Source organism: Macaca fascicularis, chromosome 12, assembly GCF_037993035.2.
Source record: "Macaca fascicularis isolate 582-1 chromosome 12, T2T-MFA8v1.1".
Classification (NCBI taxonomy): Eukaryota; Metazoa; Chordata; class Mammalia; order Primates; family Cercopithecidae; genus Macaca; species Macaca fascicularis.
This window is the reverse complement of record NC_088386.1, coordinates 57,666,075-57,690,013: the sequence shown is the minus strand read 5'-3', so window position 1 is coordinate 57,690,013 and position 23,939 is coordinate 57,666,075. Positions and strand designations below refer to the sequence as shown.

General features: G+C 37.0%; 1 protein-coding gene across 3 annotated transcripts in view; it reads left to right on the top strand.

The window, feature by feature from the left end:
• Positions 1-23,939, top strand: part of FAP (fibroblast activation protein alpha) — a 71,650-nt gene that overhangs the window by 23,970 nt on the left and 23,741 nt on the right. The window contains exons 9-17 of one of the 3 annotated variants that reach the window (XM_005573320.4): positions 236-390; positions 2,390-2,493; positions 4,306-4,441; positions 8,355-8,399; positions 15,245-15,349; positions 15,448-15,518; positions 17,783-17,836; positions 19,530-19,654; positions 23,650-23,697. In XM_005573320.4, coding sequence (XP_005573377.1) covers positions 236-390; positions 2,390-2,493; positions 4,306-4,441; positions 8,355-8,399; positions 15,245-15,349; positions 15,448-15,518; positions 17,783-17,836; positions 19,530-19,654; positions 23,650-23,697 — 843 coding nt within the window. Of the gene's footprint in view, positions 1-235; positions 391-2,389; positions 2,494-4,305; positions 4,442-8,354; positions 8,400-15,244; positions 15,350-15,447; positions 15,519-16,669; positions 16,798-17,782; positions 17,837-19,529; positions 19,655-23,649; positions 23,698-23,939 lie in introns of those variants that run through there. The other 2 variants (XM_005573321.4, XM_074009318.1) reach the window with 2 other exon arrangements.

Sequence of the window (23,939 nt, the reverse complement as noted above, 5' to 3'; positions counted from 1 at the left end):
CATTTCTGATTAATGTCATTTTCTAACAAGGCTAATTGATGTTTGACATAGAGTAAAAGGTTAAACTATTCCTCTTAACTCAGATTATGTAATTTTTTTAATAACCAAAGTATGACATATGTCACATCCACATTAAATAAATTATTTCAGTTGATAAATAGCTATTCAGAAGTATTTACAATGATTTTAAGAGTAAGATGTAATTATAGTTAATATCCTAGTACTTATTTTTCAGAGGAAATGCTTGCTACAAAATATGCTCTCTGGTGGTCTCCTAATGGAAAATTTTTGGCATATGCGGAATTTAATGATACAGATATACCAGTTATTGCCTATTCCTATTATGGCGATGAACAATATCCCAGAACAATAAATATTCCATACCCAAAGGTATGTTGAATACTTTCAGCAGATGCTTTCATTTTCCTAGTATCAAAATGAGCAATGATTTACCATGAGTGAAGGTGGGATCAACAAGTTTGGAGAGCTTCTTATCCTTGTGCATTGTAAGGCAAACATTGTACTGTGCTCTATTATTTATGTGGACATCTGTTGCTTTGGACATCTGGTTGTGCTGGATGAAGTAGTCTTTGCAAAATCTATTGCAGAATCTTTGAAAAACATATGGTCTTGATCATGGAGGAAAAACAAGCTTAACTTAATTTTAATTTTTTTTCATATTTCATGCTCCAAATTCAGGGTAAAGTTCTGTTTTGCAATTCTCTCTTGAATTCTCATGTAAATGCAAACTAGAATAAGAAATACAAATGTTGAATTTGATGTTTCTGTCAGGTAGAAGCAGGCATGGGTTATGATCTTTTCAGGATATACAAGATAGGTTAAATTTGCAAGTCTCAATTTCTCCCTTGAAGGAATTAGATATGGTGTGAGCCCATAGTTTTTTGAATATTTAACATTGTAGAGTTGTTGTACATTCTTTTTATCCAGTCTTACGTCTGGAGGGAGGAGACCTCAGTGTGCAGTAGGAGAATGGGTTATGTCTCAGTGAAGAAGCATTATATCCTAATTTCAATGTAAAAATGGTATCAGAAAAAAATGGAATCAAAGTACAAATTCACCTCTTGCACAAGGAATCGGATGCGATTTTAGAATTACTTCTTTGTTCTTTGGATCCTATTCCTTTTACTCGCCAAGAGGAACATTGTCATGGCTGGACACAGTGGGTCCCTGTGTGACAAAGATGGATGGATGTGGCATACACACAAATGAATTCTAAGCAAGCCAAAGTGGCCATAGAGAAAGAAATATAATTGCAGACAGTCTAATATTTATGTTAAAAGTCTAAAAGCTGTGTAAAAATGCTAAAAGCTGGAGATGTTTGGGAGAGGCCTAGCATTGTGGGGGGACCCAAGATGTAAAAGAACTCAGATCTTTGGGAGGACCTAAGGGAGCAGGAAGAGATGGGGAACCCAGAACCGAAAAGTGACTGGCACTGATTGGGAAGTTGGGACCCACATTCTCATATTTCCTTGAGGCTTAAAGTTGCTAAAACATCTGGCATTAGGTGGAGATGTGGGACAATTCCAAAAAACTAAGGGAGCCCCTGATAAACTTGGGAGTGAAACAGGGAGGTCTTAAGGGAGATTGAATGGTTCTTTGGATGAATTCAAACAGCACTGAGTCATTAAATACTGTGTACCTACATTTCATAAATTTAAGTTTTATTACAACTGCAAGATTCTCTCTTTCTACGGTAAAATAACAGAGAAACTCTAAGAAACTGTCTAGGTATGAGCTATACTGTCATGTAAATTTTAAGTATGCAGTAGTATAGAAAGCACAAAACAAGAAAAGTGTAAATCTCATGGATAATTCATTTGGAGGTGAAATTTCCCTAATCTTTTGGAGATGGTGGCAGTAATAATACAAGCAGGTAGGAGACTGAGCATTTGGTGATTGTCCTAAACCAAATCATATGGCAAAAGCAAAAAATGTCTTTCATTTATTTTTTCTTTCTGTTCTCCTCTCAAATTAATCCCCCTCTGAACTCTCCTTGGTATACAGAGATATGATTATTATTATAATTATCCCAACAATAAAAATGAGAGAGCTCTGTCTTGGAAATCAGAAAAGAGAATATGGTTCACAGAACTGCACTTTCATATCCAAAATGATTTTCCCTATAAATTAAAGCTCTCTCATTAGGCATTTAAAACACCTATTTTCACTCTGGTTGACGCAACATTTGTAATTGCCCTGCAGGTAAAATTGAAATGAAATTCTTGTCATGTTATAAATAGAATGTATTCCACAGTGATATACATAAGATTATTCACTTAGAAAAATGTGTCTAAATTCCTACAATTTATTTAAAATGTTGGTGATAATTGGAATTTTAGGAGGTTATATATCTCAATTTTTTTGGCAGGCTGGAGCTAAGAATCCTTTTGTTCGGATATTTATTATCGATACCACTTACCCTGCGTATGTAGGTCCCCAGGAAGTGCCTGTTCCAGCAATGATAGCCTCAAGGTAATTCATCTCAGATCCCTCCCATCTTTCTATCCTACATTCTAGTGAGTTTATGCTGTGCATGCTAGAAGCAAAAACAAATAAGTAAATAAGAGTTGCACACAAAGCTAAAGACATACAAAATTAAAGGTGACAAATAAGTTTCCTTAATTGGTTTTTCAAAATTAGCCCTTTTACACATATAAATGTGACCTCAGTGATCAATCTAAGTGAAACCTTCCTCAGATGTACAGATGTGAACTTGGGACAAGCAAGCAGATAGTAAAATTATGCATGCCCTTACCCTGGCTTCTTTCAAGTTTGGCTGACTTTATCTCAAGCCAGGATTTGGGGATCTATGTGGATCACATGTGTACGGTAAATAAGAGAAGATAAGCTGACCCTCTCCAAAAATTAGCATTTTTCGCTATGAAGCAGGATATTCTCATTTATCTGGTTTTAGAGTTGTCTAGAGATGAACTGTAGGCAGGCAGAGACGTGAAGAGTTCTCACTTCCCTAGCATGATGCCCTATGTCTCATTGTCTGATTAGTCCAGATTACAGCAAACTTCAGTCAGTCCTCTGTGGTCTTTCTGGTTGAAGTGGCTAAGGGGAAGAGGTGCCCAGGCCCTGCCTGTTGGGCTTTCTTAACACTTCCCAATGCCTAGCGGGCCAAGCTTGGGTCTTCTCCTTCTGCCTTATGAAGAATAGCCAAGATCAAGTGACTGATCATTAATAGGGTTTAAAAGAACCCCATGAGAGGCTTCCACTGGGCCTTGCTGAGTCCACTCATGTATAATCAAACGTGACTTTACATTTTTTAATTATCTGCTCTTCCCCACCCTGATCGAGTGGATAAAAACTTAACTCAATACATCATTTTTTTAAAAGTGTCATTCTCCATAGGTGGCAAATGAGCAAAATACAAGGATTCCAGAGGCTTGTTTGAACAGCTGTAAAATACTAACAATAAAATAGTAGTAGCAAACATATTCTGAACACTCATCATGTAGCATAGTTCTTAAGTGGTTTAAGCCCTGTCAGCTAATCTTTACAGCAATCTTTAAAACAGGTAATATTATTATTCTGATGTTATATAAAAATAGAATAGTTAAGTAACTGGCCTAAAGGTATATAACTATTAGGACACAAAGCCCAGATTTGAGCCTGAGGCCCCTTGCAGCTCTATGATTTCCTTTACATCAATTTTCCAGAAGTTTGTGATTCATTTTATGTTGATGTTCTCTGCCTACTAGTTCATCCTCAGAGTCATGGAATCATTGCTGCCATTCACTGACATCTAGTATGTGCCAAACACTATTTGAGTTGTTTCACATACATCATCTGTGATTTATTCCACAAGCCTGAATTTCAATACCTGACCATAGTCACAGCTAAAACAGCTTCCAACATGAATCCGCCAGGAGACAAAGATTATCCTTTTATCACACTTGTCTCTCTCTCAACTAATTATAAGGTGAAAAATTGAGTTTACTTGTGCAAAATGCCAGTTTAATGCTTTTTTTCCCCTCTAGATTGATCAGTAGCTTTGGCATTATGTTTTAAATTCTTTTCTAAGATGTTAAAATCCAGAAACGGGGAGAAAACTCACATATGAAATGATTTCATTAGATGAAGAAACTCTCATAGAAATTTTTTAAGTAGAGCTATTTAAACTTTCTCTCCAGAGAAAGGAATGTTTTTTCTTCCTTAGCTATTAAATAAGTATTGTATCTTAATGACATATATTCTTCAGAAAACAAAAATTAAGAAATTATTGTTTGTGTGAAACTGGTTTATGGTTGTGACTCCCTGTTTCTATTTTATTTGCAGTGATTATTATTTCAGTTGGCTCACGTGGGTTACTGATGAACGAGTATGTTTGCAGTGGCTAAAAAGAGTCCAGAATGTTTCGGTCTTGTCTATATGTGATTTCAGGGAAGACTGGCAGACATGGGATTGTCCAAAGGTACGGTATATTAAGATCACAGATACATATTTCTGAAGATCAAGGCACAATAATGGGGATTCATCTACAGCTAACATTTTATGTTGTAAAGCCAGGATTACTGCATTCAACTATCAACTGCTTTGCAAAAAAGCACTCAGTATTCACGGGTCCATCTTTTTATTAAATAAATAGGATGCCTTTTATTTTCTTGAATGACTTAAACCTTGAAATTGAATAGCCAAAAATTAAAAATGGGACAACATGACACTGGGAAAATCAGATATCTGGTTCTCAATTATGATGGTAAACCAGCCTTTTGACATTATAACATTGGCAGTCCAATAAACAGCAAAATAATGCAGATGAAACCATAACATGGGTCTACTAGGTAAATATATATGTTTTAAACAAAAGAACCAGAGAAGAAATGCAAATGGGGCATGCATGTTCTATTCAATATTAAAAATGAAAAATTATAAAGGAAATGGATATTATCAAAGGAAATCCAGATATTCGGATTTCTTTTTTTTTTTTTTTTTTTTTTTGAGATGGAGTCTCACTCTGTCGCCAGGCTGGAGTGTAGTGGGCGATCTGGCCTCACTGCAACCTCCATCTTCCAGGTTCAAGTGATTCTCCTGCCTCAGCCTCCTGAGTAGCTGGGACTACAAGAATGCACCACCACGCCCAGCTAATTTTTTAATTTTTAGTAGACATGGGGCTTCACCATGTTGGCCAGGATGGTCTCGATCTCTTGACCTCATGATCCGCCCACCTCAGCCTCCCAAAGTACTGGGATTACAGGTGTGGGCCACCACACCCCACCCAAATATTTTGATTTTAAAATCAAATGAGAATTACTGAGAATGTGACATAAGATATTAGACCAAATTATTCTGTTATCAGGTTATCTTAGGACAGTACCCGATATCTACTAATTTTGGGCAAGAAAAGCCTTGAAAACTAAGCACAGATTTATTGTTGAGTTTTAATTGTTTCTATTGCTCAAATTCAAACATAATCTGTTGAATTAATGAGTCAGAAAAACTGCTTAACCAATGTATAAACTTTAAAATAAGCCTGTTCTTAATTACTCACATTAGAGTCTAAGAGATACAAAATGTTTTCTTTAAATAGGATATTTGATGGGTACATTTTATGAGGCTTCTAATTATGAAGAAATGTTTCATTAAAACAAATATAGAATAATCATATTTTATAAAGTAAAAAGAAAAGCACAGAACAATCAAAGTAAATCACTAAATTTCATCTAGAAATTAGGACATTATGTTTTGCAAGAAAAAAGTCATATGAGTCTGTTTGGAAATATATCAGGACTATAATAGTCAACATTACTCAGGCTAAAAATATTTTTTTAAATCACTACTGTGTCTGTGAGAGGCTTGACTAATTTTGATGGAATATGCTAGAAGCGTATTTTTATCTTATATATATTTTGATATACAAAGCAGGAAGATTTTGGCTTTAATGCAGTATCATAGGCAAAGAAAGGATAGACTAATCTTGATTATGCTAGTTAATTAGAAACAATTGGTCTGATTAGTCAGCTTTGGGTGACTATATCTTTAAACTTTTCAATGAATCTAGGTATTAGGGACTATTGCTTTAATTTTATTAGTTTGAACATGATGAGATTTATAATTTAGACACAATTTTTAGCTTCTAAAACTAGGAATTTTAAAACTGTGATTGCTTTGAAATCTGAAATTCTAATTTATCAAAATCTGAGACAACTTTAATCCAAACTGACAGAACATTTAAGATGCTCATTCAATGAGGTGTGGAAGTCCCTGGAATATAAACTTTAGTTTTGCAGCCAGAAAACAGTGCTTAAATTTAGAATATCATGTTTGAATAACCTTAGAATTTCTAAACACCTCTGTTTCAAAATAGTTTGATAAATACATGCAACACATTTTGAGATTTGAGAACAACAGTGTTGAATTTCCCAGAAACCATCCTCATGACTGATGTGTGTGTATGTGTGTGTCTGTGTGTGTGTGTGCACGCACTATGAAAACAATATTTAAGGTTAAGTGACCCAGCAACGTTTTATTCATGCTGAGAGTCACGCCCAAAACAAAGAGGCAAAGAAAACTGATAACAATGACTTGTAATAAATTCTAATAGTGAGATTTATTAAGAAGTTTGTAGTTAGGGGAAGAAACATCTTTTATATTATGCTTCCTCCTCTGAAAAGGGAATTAAAATTAATTTTACTTTTATGGCTAAAAATAATAAATCCAAAAAGTTTCACTATTTTTTCCAAGTCTTATCTTACTTGTTCTCTCTGAGGCATTGGCCTATCCCTATAAGAGAAAATCCAGACTGTGTTCTTAAAATTTGTTATTCCCCTGCCTTTTATGACAGTACACCCTCTCATGGTTCTCCTTCTGCTTCATTGACTGTTCTTTTCCTTTCCAGCTCTTCTTCTGACTTCTCTAGAAATCTTATTATTCTCCAAGTTAATGTATTTGCAAGGTAGGCTAACTGCTGTAACAACAACAATAAAAACCTCCAATCATTCAGTTGGTTAATACAGTAGAAATTTATTGCACATTCATGTAACCATCCAATAGTGAGTCCAGGTAAGTGGGGTATGGTGGGGGTTGGGGAATGGTGTACTCTGCTCCATATAGTCATTCAGGAACCCAGGTGATGGCATTTCTGCTAACTGGCTTCCAACACTATTCCAAAGTTGGTCAAACATGAGCATCAACATCCAGTTGAGGGATGGAGAAAAGAATGAAGGATAATGTAAGAGAGGCTTTTATGGGTTAGGCCCAAAAGCAACCCATTTCTGTTCACACACCATTGACTAGAACTTATCAAATAACCACAGTCAACTGAAGGAAGGCTGAGAAATACATTTCCTACCCGTATCCCTAGCAAAAAGAGGAAATGGTCTGCTGATTATCCTCCTGTCTGTCTCAACTCTGTACTTATTCACTTTGGGTAATTTTAATCTATACCAGAGTTTTTTGGTATACTTGCCAATAACTCTCAGACTTATTTCTGAGGATTTGAACTTTTCAATATGCATGGCTTCATTTTCTCTGTTCCATTCTCACTGCCTTGAGCTTGATTAGAGTCTTTGTCATTCTTTTCCCAAACATTACAATAGCCTTCCAGTTGGTCTCTCTACCTCCTTCCCTCTTACCCACTTTTAGTTTATCTTCTGCATCATGTTCATAATTTTATTTTCCAAATTGTGAATTGGAAGACCTTCAAAAGATTTACCAAACAGGAGAAATTGAAACTTTTTAGGGTGCCATAAAGTTTCTCCAAGATCTTGCTCATAAACATGCATTCTCCTTCATCTTCTAACTCTTTCCTGTAGTCACTCTCCACTCAGCCATACTGAACCATCTGTTGGGTGACTAAGCTGGTCTGGTCTCTATGCTATTTATTTTACCTAGAATGTTCTTCTTTTTCTAATTATTTGTCTAGAAAAGTCTAGTCATTCTTTTAGGATTACTAAATGTTTGTTCAGTAAATAATCAATTACATTATGTTAAAATATAACCCAAAATAAGATTCAGTGCAAATTTTAAAATTTTAGCTACTTCATGGGACCCAGAAAAGAAAGAATTTAACCTAAACTCCACTGTTTTACCTACACCACATCAAGTGGATTGTGCTGGGCCTCCATAGATGTTGTGATAATTCCAAGTCACTGCCTCATGGAAGGTTTAGGCATAATTATTAAGGATCTGCAATAAAATTACCCATGTATATACAACAGTGCTGTTATATGAGAGTTTTAATATTGTCCTTTTAAACTCAAATAAGTTAGTTGACTAGTAATGGTACACTCTGATCAGGCAGCTTAACTGTTTCCAAATGTCCAGATTATATTTAGGAAAAAAATGTTCTCCTAATACTGTGTTCGATGTGATCTTTTGTCTTTTAGACCCAGGAGCATATAGAAGAAAGCAGAACTGGATGGGCTGGTGGAGTATGATTTTGCTATCTTTTTCTTATGTAAATTTCAAATGAAATTTGACAGATTCTCAGCTATCAAAGGACTATTTGCAATGTACCCAAACTGGCACTACTTATTTTCATAGAAAAAATAGCAAGGTATAAAACATATAGGTAGTGATCTCTTGAGTGATTTTGTGCCAGACAATTTCAATGTCCATCTTTTTAGAATTCTATTGAAAATAACTCATACTCCTCATGTTCCAATTTTAAGTTTGTCAACTGAATCCTCGATATCTAGAACTAATATTACTTTTTAAACAAATACAATATAGATCATTTTTCAAAAGTAAACAAAATCCCTGATCTGTTAAAATAATCTTAATAATTACTAGCCATCTGAATCTAAAAAAAATAAATACATTGGGTATCCTTGTAATTTAAAGACAATCTACCTCTTATTAAATTTCATATAACATGTACTAAATTTCATATATGTATACTCCTTCCAGTATTTAATGATTTGGTAACAAACAGGAAAACGTGTGTTTTGTTTTTTGTGATCATTTATATTTGGAAGTTTAGGATAGATTTATTCAATAATTGATGAGGATTTTTAAGGTAAAAATGATGCTTGAGGTAAATACCAATTGTATTTTATATCATATATGAAGAATAAAAATTAAGACAAGAGAATAAGTAAAGGTTAGTAGATGCTGCCACTTACCACAAACACGAAATTCAATTCAATTAGTATTTGAAGACGAAAGGCTACTTCTCTAAGATTTGGACGCATTATGCAATGAAAAAGGAAACTCTTAAGACCTGGTTTAACACATTAGCTCATGATCCAAGGACAAAAAAAAGGTCAGAAATCAATTATAAGAGGATAAATTATATAAAAATTTAAACTTAAATTGGCTGGGAAAAAGATAAATTATAAAGTGATAATCTTCAAATATTAAAAACTCTTAATTGTACACTTTTCTGAATCCAGTTGATTTTGGCTTACATGCTGTTTAATTTATACTCTGTGTTTAATTAAAGATACTGCAGTTTTATTCATTAACTAGGGAATAGTTACTTTATTTATTATATACAGTAAATGTAAATTACATTCTGTGGTAAAAAGATAATAAAGATAAGTATGTAATTCAGAAAAAAAAACCACTCCTATTTGAACTCACTTTTTCTACTGTGCTAAATATCACAGGAAAAAAGAGTAGTATTCAGTGAAAGAAAAGTAGTCTCTCAATTTTATGGATTCTTAATCAATCTGAATCTCTGACTCTCACCTTTCAGAAAGGTAATTCTTAGATCAGTATTTGAAATTTTGAGGAAAAAAAGTTAATCTACCAATCCATTCCCATTACAAATATTTCTAGTAAAGAATGAAGAGAAGAAATAATGCTTGAAAATATTCTTTAGTCATGTCCTCCAAGATGATAATATAACTAGATTTACTATACAGTTATATGAATAATGTAATTTTATAATTATATCAGCAATGATACCAACAACCCTTTCAAAGACATTATCTTGAGCATCTATACACATTTATTTTGAAAATGCTGCAGTGTTCAAAACACTCTGAAACACTTTAGAATGCATCTTTTGAAAGCTCATATTTATAAGCATCTTCAGCATCTTATATTTAAAAATCTGTATTGCACTAACCTCATCAAATTGAGCTGAATGAATGAATGAATGAATGAATGAATGAATGAATGAATTGCCTGCAAAGCTTTAAAACTTTTTTTTTTCCCTCCCGCGACGGAGTCTCACTCTGTCGCCAGGCTGGAGTGCAGGGGCGTGATCTCCGCTCACTGCAAGCTCCGCCTCCCGGGTTCAAGCGATTCTCCTGCCTCAGCCTCCCGAGTAGCCGGGATTGCAGGCACCCGCCACCACGCCCAGCTAATTTTTGTATTTTTAGTAGAGACGGGGTTTCACCGTGTTAGCCAGGATGGTTTCAATCTCTTGACCTCGTGATCCGCCCGCCTCGGCCTTCCAAAGTGTTGGGATTACAGGCATAAGCCACCGCCCCCAGCCCAGCTGTAGAACTTTTTAAAAAAATACCCTCAGTGTCAGGAGATCGAGACCGTCCTGGCTAACACGGTGAAACCCAGTCTCTACTAAAAATACAAAAGAAATAGTCGGGCATGGTGATGGGCGCCTGTAGTCCCACTACTCTGGAGGCTGAGGCAGGAGAATGGCGTGAACCCGGGAGGCGGAGCTTGCAGTGAGCCCAGATCGTGCCACTGCACTCCCGCCTGGGCGACAGAGCGAGACTCCATCTCAAAATCAATCAAACAAACAAACAAACAAAATACCCTCAGTGGAGGCACATATGCCTCCTTTGAGAGAAGATGAGGTCCTTACACTAAATCAAAAGTCATTCCCAACTAAATGGCATGAGCCACCGTGCCCAGTCCAGCTGAAGAACTTTTTTAAAAAAATACCCTCAGTGCGGGCGCATACCTCTCCTTTGGGAGAAGATGAGGTCCTCGTATTAAATCAAAAGTCATTCCCAACTAAATCTAGAGAGTAAATGAGTTACTTATCTGGGACTTGTGATTTTTGTGCCAGATCATTTTAATATTCATAGTTTTATAATTCTATTGGGAGCAACTTATTTTTATATACTAATCTCAATCTCTTCACATGTATTCAGTAGTCAGTAAAACTTCTAAATTCCAGAAGACAAATTATCAAAAATTATTTGCAATGATTGTTTTCAAGAGTTTAAGTTTACACTCTCCCAAGACACCTGCTTTAAATAGATTATTAATTAGCTTTTGTAAGTTCTGACATGCCTTTTGAAAAAGTCTGGCCACAATTTTGTATAGCCATAACTCATATGTAATAATATATTGTATATTTAATAGCTTCCTTTGACCTATAATGAAACTAGTGGCTTAATAAAATTAACCAGAAAAAAACTAGAAATGTGTATGTATTTCAGACATTCGTTCAAGTAACATTTATAGGGTCTTTAGATAAAGTATACATGCTAGTCATATTAATATAAATTTTAAAAGCTATTTTTGATATGTGGTTTCTTTTGAACTTGTCAGAGATATTTAAAATGGAAGAAGACTCTCAGAAATCACCTAATGAATTAGAAAAGGGAGATTAAATGTCTAGTTAAAAGTAACTGGTCTGTTAGTTGCAGGCACAGAACTAGCAAATAGGTTTGCTGAGAACTTTACTTACCACTTTTTCCCTCCAGCACTGGCACATCCAGTCTCTTAATTTAGGATTAAAAACCTAACTTCTTTTTTGGTATTTAATCAGGAAAAATAACAACAAACTTGCTTTTGAAACATTTTTTGTTTTGTTTTGTTTTGTTTTTTTGCTCTGTAGAGAACAGACAGAAAAGTGAAGAGTTAATCAAAGGAACCTAGTGCTTAGTTCCTTAAATTTGGAGAACAAGCACTGAAGGCATTATGCTTAGACTGCAAAGTCACACCAATTATTTTAAAATAATTTAAGCAACACACTACACCTTCTTTAGGCAGCTGGCAAAATCCCTTGGTTCAAAAAAAATGAATTTTCTTCTTGATGCTTGAAAGCTTGTGCTTTTGATTGAATGTGCACTCAGTTTAGGGCATCCGCTTTAGGTCATTTAACAGCTATGGCAAGATATTACATGGCAGTAAATAATCTCACCTTCCAGGTAAAATATTTTAAATGGCTTTGCACTTCATATAGAGATGAGTAATCTATCAAAAAATCTAAGCATGATAAAGAAACCAGTGTAAGGGCCTCATTAAAACTGAGGACAACTTAATGTGGGTGCTTATCTAGGGTCCAGGTATGACTTGCAAGAAGCACTTAACTCGGAACACTTTATGGGCCTAGCTCTAGCAAAATGAATGTGGACATATTTCACACTCTCTTTACCTCACCCAAGTTACCTGTTCATCTAAAGCAGCTGTCTTCAATGTGTGCAATGAAAGGGGAGAAGATAACAGTCCTTGCTTATCAGAAATATTCTTCCTGTTTGCCTGATTCTAATATCTTAAAACATAATGCTCTGCCCTGTTTTTTTTTTTTATTTTCAATAAAAATGAGATGTTAAGTTTTAATCTAGAACAAAGCTCCTTCAAAAGTCCTTTACTAACTGACTGCAGGCTTGCAGACAATTTTTCTTTTTACTGTGGTACCTTAAAAAATGTTGTGACTCAGGTTTCATTTTAGTAATTAAGGCAATGTAGAACCAAATTTTGTGTTTCACAACGAGGAATAAGAAGGAGACATAGGCTGGGTGCAGTGGCTCACACCTGTAATCCCAGCACTTTGGGAGGCCAAGGTAGGTGGATCACCTGAGGTCAGCCTGACCAACTATAAATTAGCTGGGCATGGTGGTGCATGCCTGTAATCCTAGCTACTTGGGAGGCTGAGGCAGGAGAATCACTTGCACCCGCGAGATGGAGATTGTGATGAGCCAAGACCATGCTCTTTGCACTCCAGCCTGGGCAACAAGAATGAAACTCCATTAAAAAAAACAGAGGAGACATTGAAAGAGGTTACTAGTATGTTTATTATCATTTAGATAAGAGGGTGAAATTTCATTCTGAAATGAAAGAAGGATTTTGTCAAACACTTATAGTAATAAAATTCTACCCACAAAATTGCTAATCAGAGTGTTCTATTCCTGGGCCTCTTGGTTATAAATTTCACTTGGAAGCATTAGTCTCAATATGCAAAAGCCTACCAAGGTTGGTCTTATTATTAATGAAACTAACGCAGGAATCATGTAAGGAGGCAGCTGTTTCTCGTTATTGCATTTTTTCATTTTAAAGAAAAACTTTAGACAAGTTAAAAGTAGTAGAGTTTATTTGAACACAAACAATTCATAAATCAGGCAGCACTCAGAACCAGAAGAGGTTCTGAGAGTTCTGTCCAGCAATGTGAGCTGCCACCTTTTATAGGCCAAACACAGAAGCAAGGTAGATAAATCACTGGTTGGCTACACTAGGAATCAGCCTTATTGGGTCATAGAGCCATGAGGCATCTACCTTATTTGGATGTGGTGTGATATGATGGCTGCCTATGATTGGCTGAAACCCTTTTGCTGGACTTGTAGTTAGGTTTTGGATTGTATACGTACTAAGGTTGTGTTTCATTATATAGGAACTCAAATTATAGAGACAGCCTCAGGTTAATGGCCTTTTGCTTATTTGATTTAACTGATTTATTGATTCTAGGTAAATGTGGTAAGACTTAGGGTACTGTATTTGTTTCCTAGGGCTGCTATAAGTTATGGCAAACTTTGTGGCTTAAAACAACAGAAATTTATTCTCTCGTCATTCTGAAAGCTGGAAGTCAGAAATCATGGTGTCAGCAGAGCCATGCTCCCTAGGAAGGCTCAAGAGAAGAATCCTCCCTGTCTCTTCTGGCTTCTCATGGCTCCTAGAAATCCCTGGGCATTCTTTGGTTCACAGCTGTGTCACTTTAATCCCTACTTCTGTCTTCACATAGCCTTCTTCCCTGTATCTCTCAGTGTCTCTTTGTGTCTTCCCCTCCTATGAGGACACCAGTCGTTAGAGTTAGGGCCCACTTTAATCCAGTATGAGCACATCTTCAATTTCTACCTTGATCACATCTGCAAAGACCCCATTTCCAAAATGGTCACATTCTGTGGCTCCACGTGGACATGAATTTTGGGGGAACTTAGTCCATTACAGACATCACATCAAATAAGTTGTATTTTAATGTCACATGATTATAATTATTTCATGAGAAATAATGATCAGTTGTATCAAAAAGGCATCAAATATGGGATCATCATTAAAGGAGCCTACAGTGACTTCCCCCGCTCTCTTCTTGCTCCACAATGGGTCTCACGTTAGGTCTCACCAGGATAGGTATTTTAGCTAAAAGATACTGGTAGCTTTTTGTTGCTGTTGCTTGATGCAGTTCTCATGTGGAGGGATACCAACTAGAGCGAGCTGGCTTTAAATTTGCTCTGCATGATGTAGAGTAGCTCTTTCCTCATGTAATTCTTTTAATGATTTGCCATCATTTCACCAAACAATGGAGAAAGAAAAGTCAGCAAATGTAAGACAAGCCAATTAATTTTTTAATGGGAAATGTATGAAACTATTTTCAAAAATTTAGTGTAAGAACATTTGCAGAATTTCAGTTATCTCTATCATTTAGAATGTTGAAGTGTGACTTGTTCTGTTTCAAGGCACACTAAAGAGCCTAGCGTGCCTTAGGTAGTTAAGTGGTTCCCAGCAAGTTCTGCGTGGGGTTACCTGTTAGAGGTCAAACTAGGGCATTGAGGACAGTCTGCAGTCTGCTTCTTGTGCTCAAGGAGTAAACCTCTCCCAACGTAGGCAACCTTTTTCTCTCAAGTCCAGAAGCCCCTCCTCACCATTAAAAACTGTGGCTGGCAAGTCATGATCTTTTCATCTTCAAAATGTCTTCATTGAATGATTGGTATTAGGTGCTTGGCATCAGACAAATCAAGAATTAAAAGAGGTATAAGTCTTAACGAGCATCAGACTGTGGTCAAATACCTCATTTGAAGTTTGGTTTGGTTAAATATCAACATTCGTTTGTGATTCTTCCAACTCCGTTTCAAACCACATAACCTTCGACTTAGAAATTTAATCAAATTAAGCATCATGAATCCAGGGGTATGCAGTAGCAGCCAAGCAGTGGTTGGGATGTTCAAGTGCCTGTTAGAATCACTACATAAGCTGTTTATCTGAAAGAATGAGATTCCAGATGTGAATGACAGAAGACAGAGGAGGCAAGACATTCTGATTCCTCTAACTATGACCATAAATCGCTTTTATATATTAAAACAAAATCTATGGTTTTAGTTTGGTTTGTCTTTTGAACATAACCTCTGTTAATTTTTTTCAGTTCTTTGTTTCAACACCAGTTTTCAGCTATGATGCCATTTCATACTACAAAATATTTAGTGACAAGGATGGCTACAAACATATTCACTATATCAAAGACACTGTGGTACGTTCCTTCCAAGATTTATCTCCTCAAAGATCATTCACTTGAGGTTGCTCAAATAACGCTCGGTTTCACACAACATAATGTTTGTCTTTTTATAGGAAAATGCTATTCAAATTACAAGTGGCAAGTGGGAGGCCATAAATATATTCAGAGTAACACAGGATTCACTGTAAGTATTGCACGAAGCGCGATGCACCATTCAGGTTTTAATTGGCACCGATGGACGTAAATGATACTGTACCAACTCTCTTAGTTAAGAAGATTTTTGTTACTCTATAATTCAGACAGTTGTGAGTTCATTTACAATTGTACATTTTAAATAACTAGTCAAAATGATTTTCTTTTGGAAAAAAGTCTTCAGTAGGTGATAATTTCTCTTCTGATATTTGGTAGGTAATTATATAAAAAGTATACAAATTTTAAGATAATAACTGGTTCTAAAGGCAAATTTTACCCTTCAGCACTTGAAGCAATGAGCAAGTTTCAAAATTCCCTGGAGGGCAGCCCATAGATATGGAGCATCTTTTGTAGTGATTCATTGTTATATAAGTTGAACATTATTATTTATAACAGCTATCATTTATGGAGCAATTACTGTGTACCAGATACTGTAAAGTAGAAATGGTTATCCTAAGTTTGCAGATGAGAAAAGGGATACTCATAAAATTTAATTAACTTGGCCAAAGGCCACAGTTAGTTAGTAGCAGACTAAGATTCAATCCTAAAGCATTAAATCTAAGGCTGTTATTGTTAACCTGAACATAGGACTGCTTTCTTACAGTTCTTTCCTCTTCAGTCCATTCTGCTTACTATTTAAATAAACCATCTTCAAATAATCATTTATGATAAAACTGCTCTAATCACAAAAGTATACTTTCTTTCTATAATTTCTAATACAATCTGCATCTAGGGATCCTCTCTTAGTGCTGAAAATCTGCCCGCTATTAGCTGAAATTCTAGGAGCAAAAAGGTGAGGACCATTAGTCCAGGCTCATGGAATAAAAGCCTGTCAGAAATCTATTATCAATCTTTGGAATTCTTTGAAAGGAGGGTAAAGGTGTTTGGACTTTCTTTGGAGCAGCCATTAAAATCACTAGAGTAAAGGGAAGGGACATGCTCAAAACTGGTGGGAGATTCGTTTCAGACATGATGTGTTGAGGAGGTGGGGAAAAACTGAAGGCGGAGAGCCCTAGCTCCGGTCATAAGAGACTTGGACTAGAATAGTGGCAATGCAGTAGATGCACTGAGGACAAAACTGCACCTCCTTCTTTGTTTGCGTCCTTAGCACTTAGCACAGCGCCTGACACAGAGGAGTTCAACACACATTATCTAAATGGAAGAGAGAGCAGAATAGACAGTAAAGACAGATGGAGGCTAAACAGGACTGGCGAAGGGAGACTGTCTGGGAAAACAGAGAGAAAAGAGACAAACTGGACCCAGCTGCAAAGGTTAGAGAGGGAGACAATCAGGGAAGCTTCCACATAACAAGGAAGCGGCAGGGGGCTGCTGGGGAAAGATCCTGAGTCCTTTATTCACAGATTGTTTGAGATTATGTGGGGAGGGCAAGGGAAAGGGATGATGGGAGTCACGCAAAGTTACTAAAGATGCATAGAAAGGTGTTAGTTTGGGAGATAAATTTGGTGCTATAAACAAGTTGTATTCCATTGCTTTTTTCTTCTACTTGGTGCTAATAAGATTTTCAAGATACCTAGGACAGAGTGAGAACTGGACTGCCTAATTGTCCTGAGAATTCAATCAAATTTCAGTTATCCCAAACTTTTCACATTCGTGGGGGGAGAATAATGACAGTTTCTGATACTCAGATGAACATACAGCAGAGTGAAAACCATGTCACGAAACTGAATTTCCCACTTCATGGCTATTTTAAGACAGGTTAGAATCAGAACCTGGATACTTAAGTAACAAGCATGTTCTCTTCTGACTTGTTTTACATTTGGCTAAATTTACATGCCCTGTGTGTGGTATCCAGTGTGATATCCTCAATTTGTAGCAAACCTATCTATTGACAGGGTTTCTATAAAATAAATTCAAGGTATGTTCAGAATCACAGATAAAATTAAATAACATAGTACAGAGAAACAGGTAAACTGTTCTTAATCATGGAAAAGGCAAAGTATGATATTAATACAATTTCCTAGTTAATTTGCATGGCTCATAATGAATCAGAATATAATATACCTGTAATAAAAACAGTATTCAGCATAATTGAATCTTCCTCTGATGATTTCGAAGTCAGAATAAACACGCAAAGTTCAGGTTATTAACAGCAGTTATTTGTGTACCTAAGCACCAATTAATAAATAGTTTCATTAGATGAATGCTTACCTATATTGATACTATATTAGTATTAATACTAACAATTCTATTATCACTTATTTATCAATACTTAATAATTTCTGAATATATTTTCAGGTTTTATTCTAGCAATGAATTTGAAGATTACCCTGGAAGAAGAAACATCTACAGGTAATTTATGTCCATTCATTCTGTTATTTCTGTATATTGACATTTTAATATAAAAAGTCATCATCTCCAGGAGATGGAAAATATTTTTAAATTGTGGCACGTAATAAAAATTATTTATGAATTGAGAGAAAACATTTGGAGAATGTTGTATACTACATCAGTATAAAAAACACACACTCTCAAAATGTTAGCCAATTCAAAGTATTTGTTTTCAAAAGGAAAAAACAAGAAATTCTAATGCTCATATAAATACTAAATACTATTTTGGTACTAAACACTTTAACTACATATAGTTAAATTGAGGACATTTCTTTATTTAACACACATTTGCTGAATACCCAGTATGAACCAGGCATTGTTTTTATTCTGATAATATGTGATTTCCTTCACTCTGGCTCACTTTGGCACCACCCATCCCTGTCCCTATATTAGTGCTTAAATTCAGTCCAGTTGTCCCCTTGATGACTGAAATGGTGCCCTCGACAGCCCTTTCTGGATGTGGAAAGGAAAGCGATAGTTACTACATGCCAGTAGTCTATTATATGCCAGGCACCTTTTAATCTGACTGACATATGTAATTTCATTTAATTCCTACAGCACTATGAGGCAGGTAATGTTGTTGGAGCCAGGATTTGTACCTGGGCATGCTGATCTCTGAGCCCTTGCTGTTAACTGCCTGCCTAATGTTTCCAAGGTCACACCCAAATAGGGACATACGCTAACATACTAACCCTAACAGAGGAAATAAATTTGCCCTCTGTCATATTTCTCTGTTCCCTCCTGGATCGTGATCTTACTTTATGCGTGAAGAAGAATCACTCTCTGGGTCCAGCAATGTCTCTGGCCTGGCCACTCTCTGCCATGCCCAAGGCAAAGTCAGGGACAGCAGCAGAAGAAACTCAGAGGTGGCACAGGAGACCCTGACAGCCACCATGGGGTCCTGACCTGTCCAGACCCTGGCATGACATCATCTAAACTCCTCCACATGGAATTCTGATTCTGAGGGTGTAGGATAAGGTCCCTGAGTTTGTGTATTGAAGCCAATCGCTCTGTTCAGGAACCACACAGATGACTCTGCAGAGTGAGTGTGGGGGCAATGTGGGCAGGACAGATTGGCTTGTGTAGACTGTGTGGAGGGGGCATTCCTAGCCTGAGCTTCCACGAGCCCAAATTTCCTGCTGAAAGGAATGAAGGCACAGGAGGCACTTAGAATTGTCATTTCTTATTTCTAATTTGCCTATTATTAATTTACCCTTCCTGATATATGGTAAGAACAGGGACTCTTTCTTGGTAATACTGCCAGATTTTCCTTCTATGTTTTGCCATGGGGTGGAAACAGAGAGATAGGAAGATGAAGAACTATGCATTCCCAAGCACTTTGTAAAGTGTAAAAGATGAATGGTTATGGGAAATGACTACCTCACTGCCATTTGAGGTGTTAGATATTTCTCCCACTCCAGGGAAACCACATAGGGCTTCTTCCTCAAGGTTTGTGCCTATTAAGGCAAAGATGGATCAAAAATCAAGCTACATCAAAATACTGTGATTCCCCTTTACTTTAAATGATATTGGCAACAGAAAAATAGAGTGGGTTTGATGTCAATATGTAAATTAGTCACTTTACATGGAGTAGTACATTTTGATAAATACAATCTCAAAATTTCAGCTTAGTTTTATTTTCATTTCCCTCTAGAATTAGCATTGGAAGCTATCCTCCAAGCAAGAAGTGTGTTACTTGCCATCTAAGGAAAGAAAGGTGCCAATATTACACAGCAAGTTTCAGCGACTACGCCAAGTACTATGCACTTGTCTGCTATGGTAGGTAACGGACCTCACACAAGCACACCATCCCCACGGGCATTGTTGTCATCCTCCTCACCTCTATCTGATCAATTCTTAGCTACAGTTAATGAGCACTTGTTATATGTAAGAATCTTATCTTGTGTTTATAGAAAAGAAATGAAAGGAGGATAGGAGGGTATTATTATCTTCACTTTTTTGCAGCTGAGGAAACAGAGCTCGGGGAAACAGAGTAACTTGCCAAAGGTCCACACTGCGGCTAAGCATCAGCCAGGATTGAAGCAAGGGTCTGTTGCCTCTAAGTCCCATGCTCTCAACCACCGCATTCCACAGCACTAAGATTGCATGCAGAGGCAACCTATCAGCTAGGCTTCACAGGATTTGAGCAATAGCAATAAAAGAAATGTTCTCTGATAAAATGGTTGCTGGACTCTCTGCCCCCTTCTCCCAGAGAAATATCAAACTCTCATAGCCGGGGGAATGGACAAAGGCTTAGAAACCTGAGATCCCCACCTCGGAGGTCAATCATTCCTCAAACTGTAATTTCAATGGGGATAGAAAATGAACCTTTGTCACTCAAGATGTCCTTTCTAAATTTGGAAAACATCGTGAGTAATACATTCAAATATAACAAGCCATAAGTAAGAAAATCTACGAAACATTTCCTGATTGTTTAGGACATACGTACATTTAATGAATAATTTCTACCCATACAATTTTATTTTATGCACAACCTTTTATCTATATCTTGAGCATGTGGCAAACAATAAAACAGGTTAGGTTAAGAGGCCAATATAGATCAATGAAATATGTTGGTGTCTAAGTCATTATGGAGATTTGGAAAACTGACTTGGGAATCTCTAATTCTCCAATCTCTGTCACCTCCCCCAGCTTATTCCTAATTTGGAGCTGGGAGTTAGAGTACTTGGAAAAAGGTATTACAAAATGTATACTACCCTCCTATTTTAGTATCAGCTCCCCTGGTGGGGGTATGTGGCTTAAAGAACAAATGGAATCTTTGGCTGCTTGATATCCCGGTTCAGTTGCAGAGGCCTGAAGATCCCATAAAGGGAACCAGAGTGAAGGCTACCCTAACATGCCACTTCCCTCAGTCCAGCCACCTGGCCCCTGAACCTGAGCTGCAGCTCATTTGACTATGTGGACATGAATAAGCATTTTAACCCAAATGCTCCCTTCAAGATAGCACAAAGATGTCAGTTTGAAATAACACTTTCATAAAATGTTTGGTCAGTGGCATCTTTGAAATGTCAAGAGATTGTTGTTCATGACCATATGTGCTGATTGTGGTTACTGACATTTAAAGGTATGCATTAAACGTCCCTCTCAAGTTCTATGCAACATTTTTCAACCTAAGCTATGTATTTATGCAACATAGATTGAAAGCTTACATGCCAGGCACATAGTATCATTGAGCTAACCATACTGAGTCATCTGTTTATCTATCTTTTTCTTCTGGAAGGCAGGGGCTACTTTCTTTTAATCTTTGTATTTCTAAGACCAAGAAGAATGTCTAATACATAATAGACATTCAATGCTTGTGGAATTAACATAGATATGAGGTAATATTGCCGTCCCTTGCAAAGTCTACCAAAAAACTGGTTTTATACTGATGTATTTGCTGATGAATGCATCAGTGACACTACATTTACATCCATGCATTTATATGTGTATGCATTCTGCATTTCTATAATGCTTTAATGTTTTTGGAAGGCACTATCTCACATTTTATATTAGTTTGTCTTCCTAATATATACTTGAGCCTGTGTGCCCACTGAAGAGATGAAGAATAAAAGCCTAAGCTCTCATCAAAAGTTGGTGGAAGAGTCCTTTCTAGAACTTGAATCGCCTGACTTTTCCACCACTCACTCTTCCTCGGCAGTATGGTAATTTCCCATTTAGCAAAAAATATACTGTGTGGGAAGCATCACATCGTCTGGTGTTTTTGAAGCTCCAGTAAAATGAGTCACTGCGCCATCATAGGAAAAACCTTGAAATCTTTCCCTTCGGGACTAAGAGTAAAGCCTCATTATGTAACTTCAAACTCTCCCGAGGGATGGTTAGTAAGTCCCAGATGATAGGATCAAAACAGGTAAAATCATATCGATGATGCTGATGGAACAAAAGCATGCAAGGTAGGCTCCTCAAGGATTGATGTTTAGGCCACTAGGATCACACCTTCCGTCCAGTGTCAAATGCAGTCAGTCATTTATTTATCTCATTTTTTAGGCAAAAAAAAAAAAAAAAAAAAGTGCAAGTTTCCGTTATTGAAACTACACACCCACGAAAATTCCACAGGGTAGATGCTGGTTGATTAGACTCTAGAAATTTATATTCATGTCTCATTTCTTTGCACTCTGGCTGAATATATAATATGTGTGTTTGTCCTTTTTCATAACTTTGATGAAAAACTGGCCAAAATGAAAATCTCTGCAATAACATTCTATAAAATTCTGAGATTCCACACAGGAACTTTTGGGTCTTGAGGGAGCCTAATAAATACTATCCTTCTTCCTCATTTCCAAATTAGACTAGGATTCAAGCAGGAAACCAAAATATTATCTTTATTACTTGTAAAGGCTAGTTGGAAAATGTGGTAAAGCTGTGTGGTTTCCCAATATTGCATCCCAGAATTATATTTACACAAATACGGGTATGACAGGGCAGCCACCATCTTCCTCCATGGGGCTTGGCACTGGCACAGGTACAGCACCGAGGAACAGATCAAAAGCATGTTCTCTGCAGGCAGAAAGATGCCAGAAGCAAGACAGAAGGAGCTACTCATACCCAAGTCTTCTCAGAACTCTACAAAAAATTCATTTCTCCTCTGCTTTGCATGGGCCAAGCATGCTACTCTAATGGGTTCCCTCCACATAGAAGGTAGCATCCTCACCCTATCTTGGGGGGGGGCAAATGAACATGTACCTCCAACCTCCACATTTGTTGCTTTTAACCTACTGACGGAGCAAATTTATGCTTAAAAGATTTATTTCCAGACATTATTTGATCCTGTATTTCAAGTAAGGAATAATTCGTTTTTAATTATTTGTATATCTTGCTAAAAATGGCCAGTTTCTGCATAGAGAAGCTGAATGCATGTTGGAATATGTAGTGGACACTGGTGTGCCAGCCAGATCCCTTCATCCCTATCTTCAGGACTGACTCAGTCATTTCTTCAGCTATGAGAGTGCTAGTGGCTGACAGCTTACAGCTGAACAGCCCCCTAACACTAACTCTCCCCAACACACTGGAGTTTTCTCTTCTCCCAGGCCACATCCAATGACTGCTCCATGCTAGGGGGTAAAGGCCGGCCTTGTTGCCACATTGGAGACAATTCTACAAGCCATCTAGGAGTCTCTATGTGACAGCAGTGACATCTACCTTCCTCCCCTGCCCCATTCTTCCTCCTCTTCCCCCACAAGTGTGCATCCCAATACCACCCCCACAAACCTCCTTCCAGGACTGCTTCCCAGGGACCTGCCACAGCATATTTTAAAAGGAAGTGTATCTCATATAGATTTCTGCCTGTATTACCACATGGAAGAAATACTAGATTTTACCCATCTCAATAAGCTGAACATTGAACCAAGAAACCAGATTGAAAATACAATCTGGGTACTGGTGAAGGTTGTTTGATAATAAAGACACAGCCAAAACTGGCCCAATACAGCATGACATCTTCCCAGAAGGCCATTTGTCACTGCAGCTTCTGGGGTGCATTTGTGTAATTAGATATTAACGATTCAGGATTAGTCTTGGAAAAGTGCACAGGCGAGGCCTCTCTCACAGCTGTTCTTTGAGTGGGCTTTGATCTCATGTATTGTTTAAATGTAACTTAAAAGTGATGTTTTCTTCTCTATGGGGAAAAAAATAGCTGCAGAATTAAAAGATGTACTGGCACTTGACACTAATCACAAATACTACCAGCAGCCCGTCTTGAAAACAAAGTGTTATTTTAACACTAAGCCATGATTTTGTTTTCATCCTGCACACAGGCCCAGGCATCCCCATTTCCACCCTTCATGACGGACGCACTGATCAAGGTACTCTCTCTTGCATGCTATTTATCTTGTCTCAAGTAATCCTGAACTCTCTGCGATGCTCCGCAAGAGAAAGCAGGACAGTTTCTCCACACCACCAAGGGAACTGCGGTGGAATCCTGTTATCACACCACTTATTATTGCACAGATTTGGATATTATTTGGGTCAAACAAGATCCTATGAAATTTAATAATTCTTTGCAGTGAGAACCTGGCATAACACAGATGAGTTATATCAGAGGGTT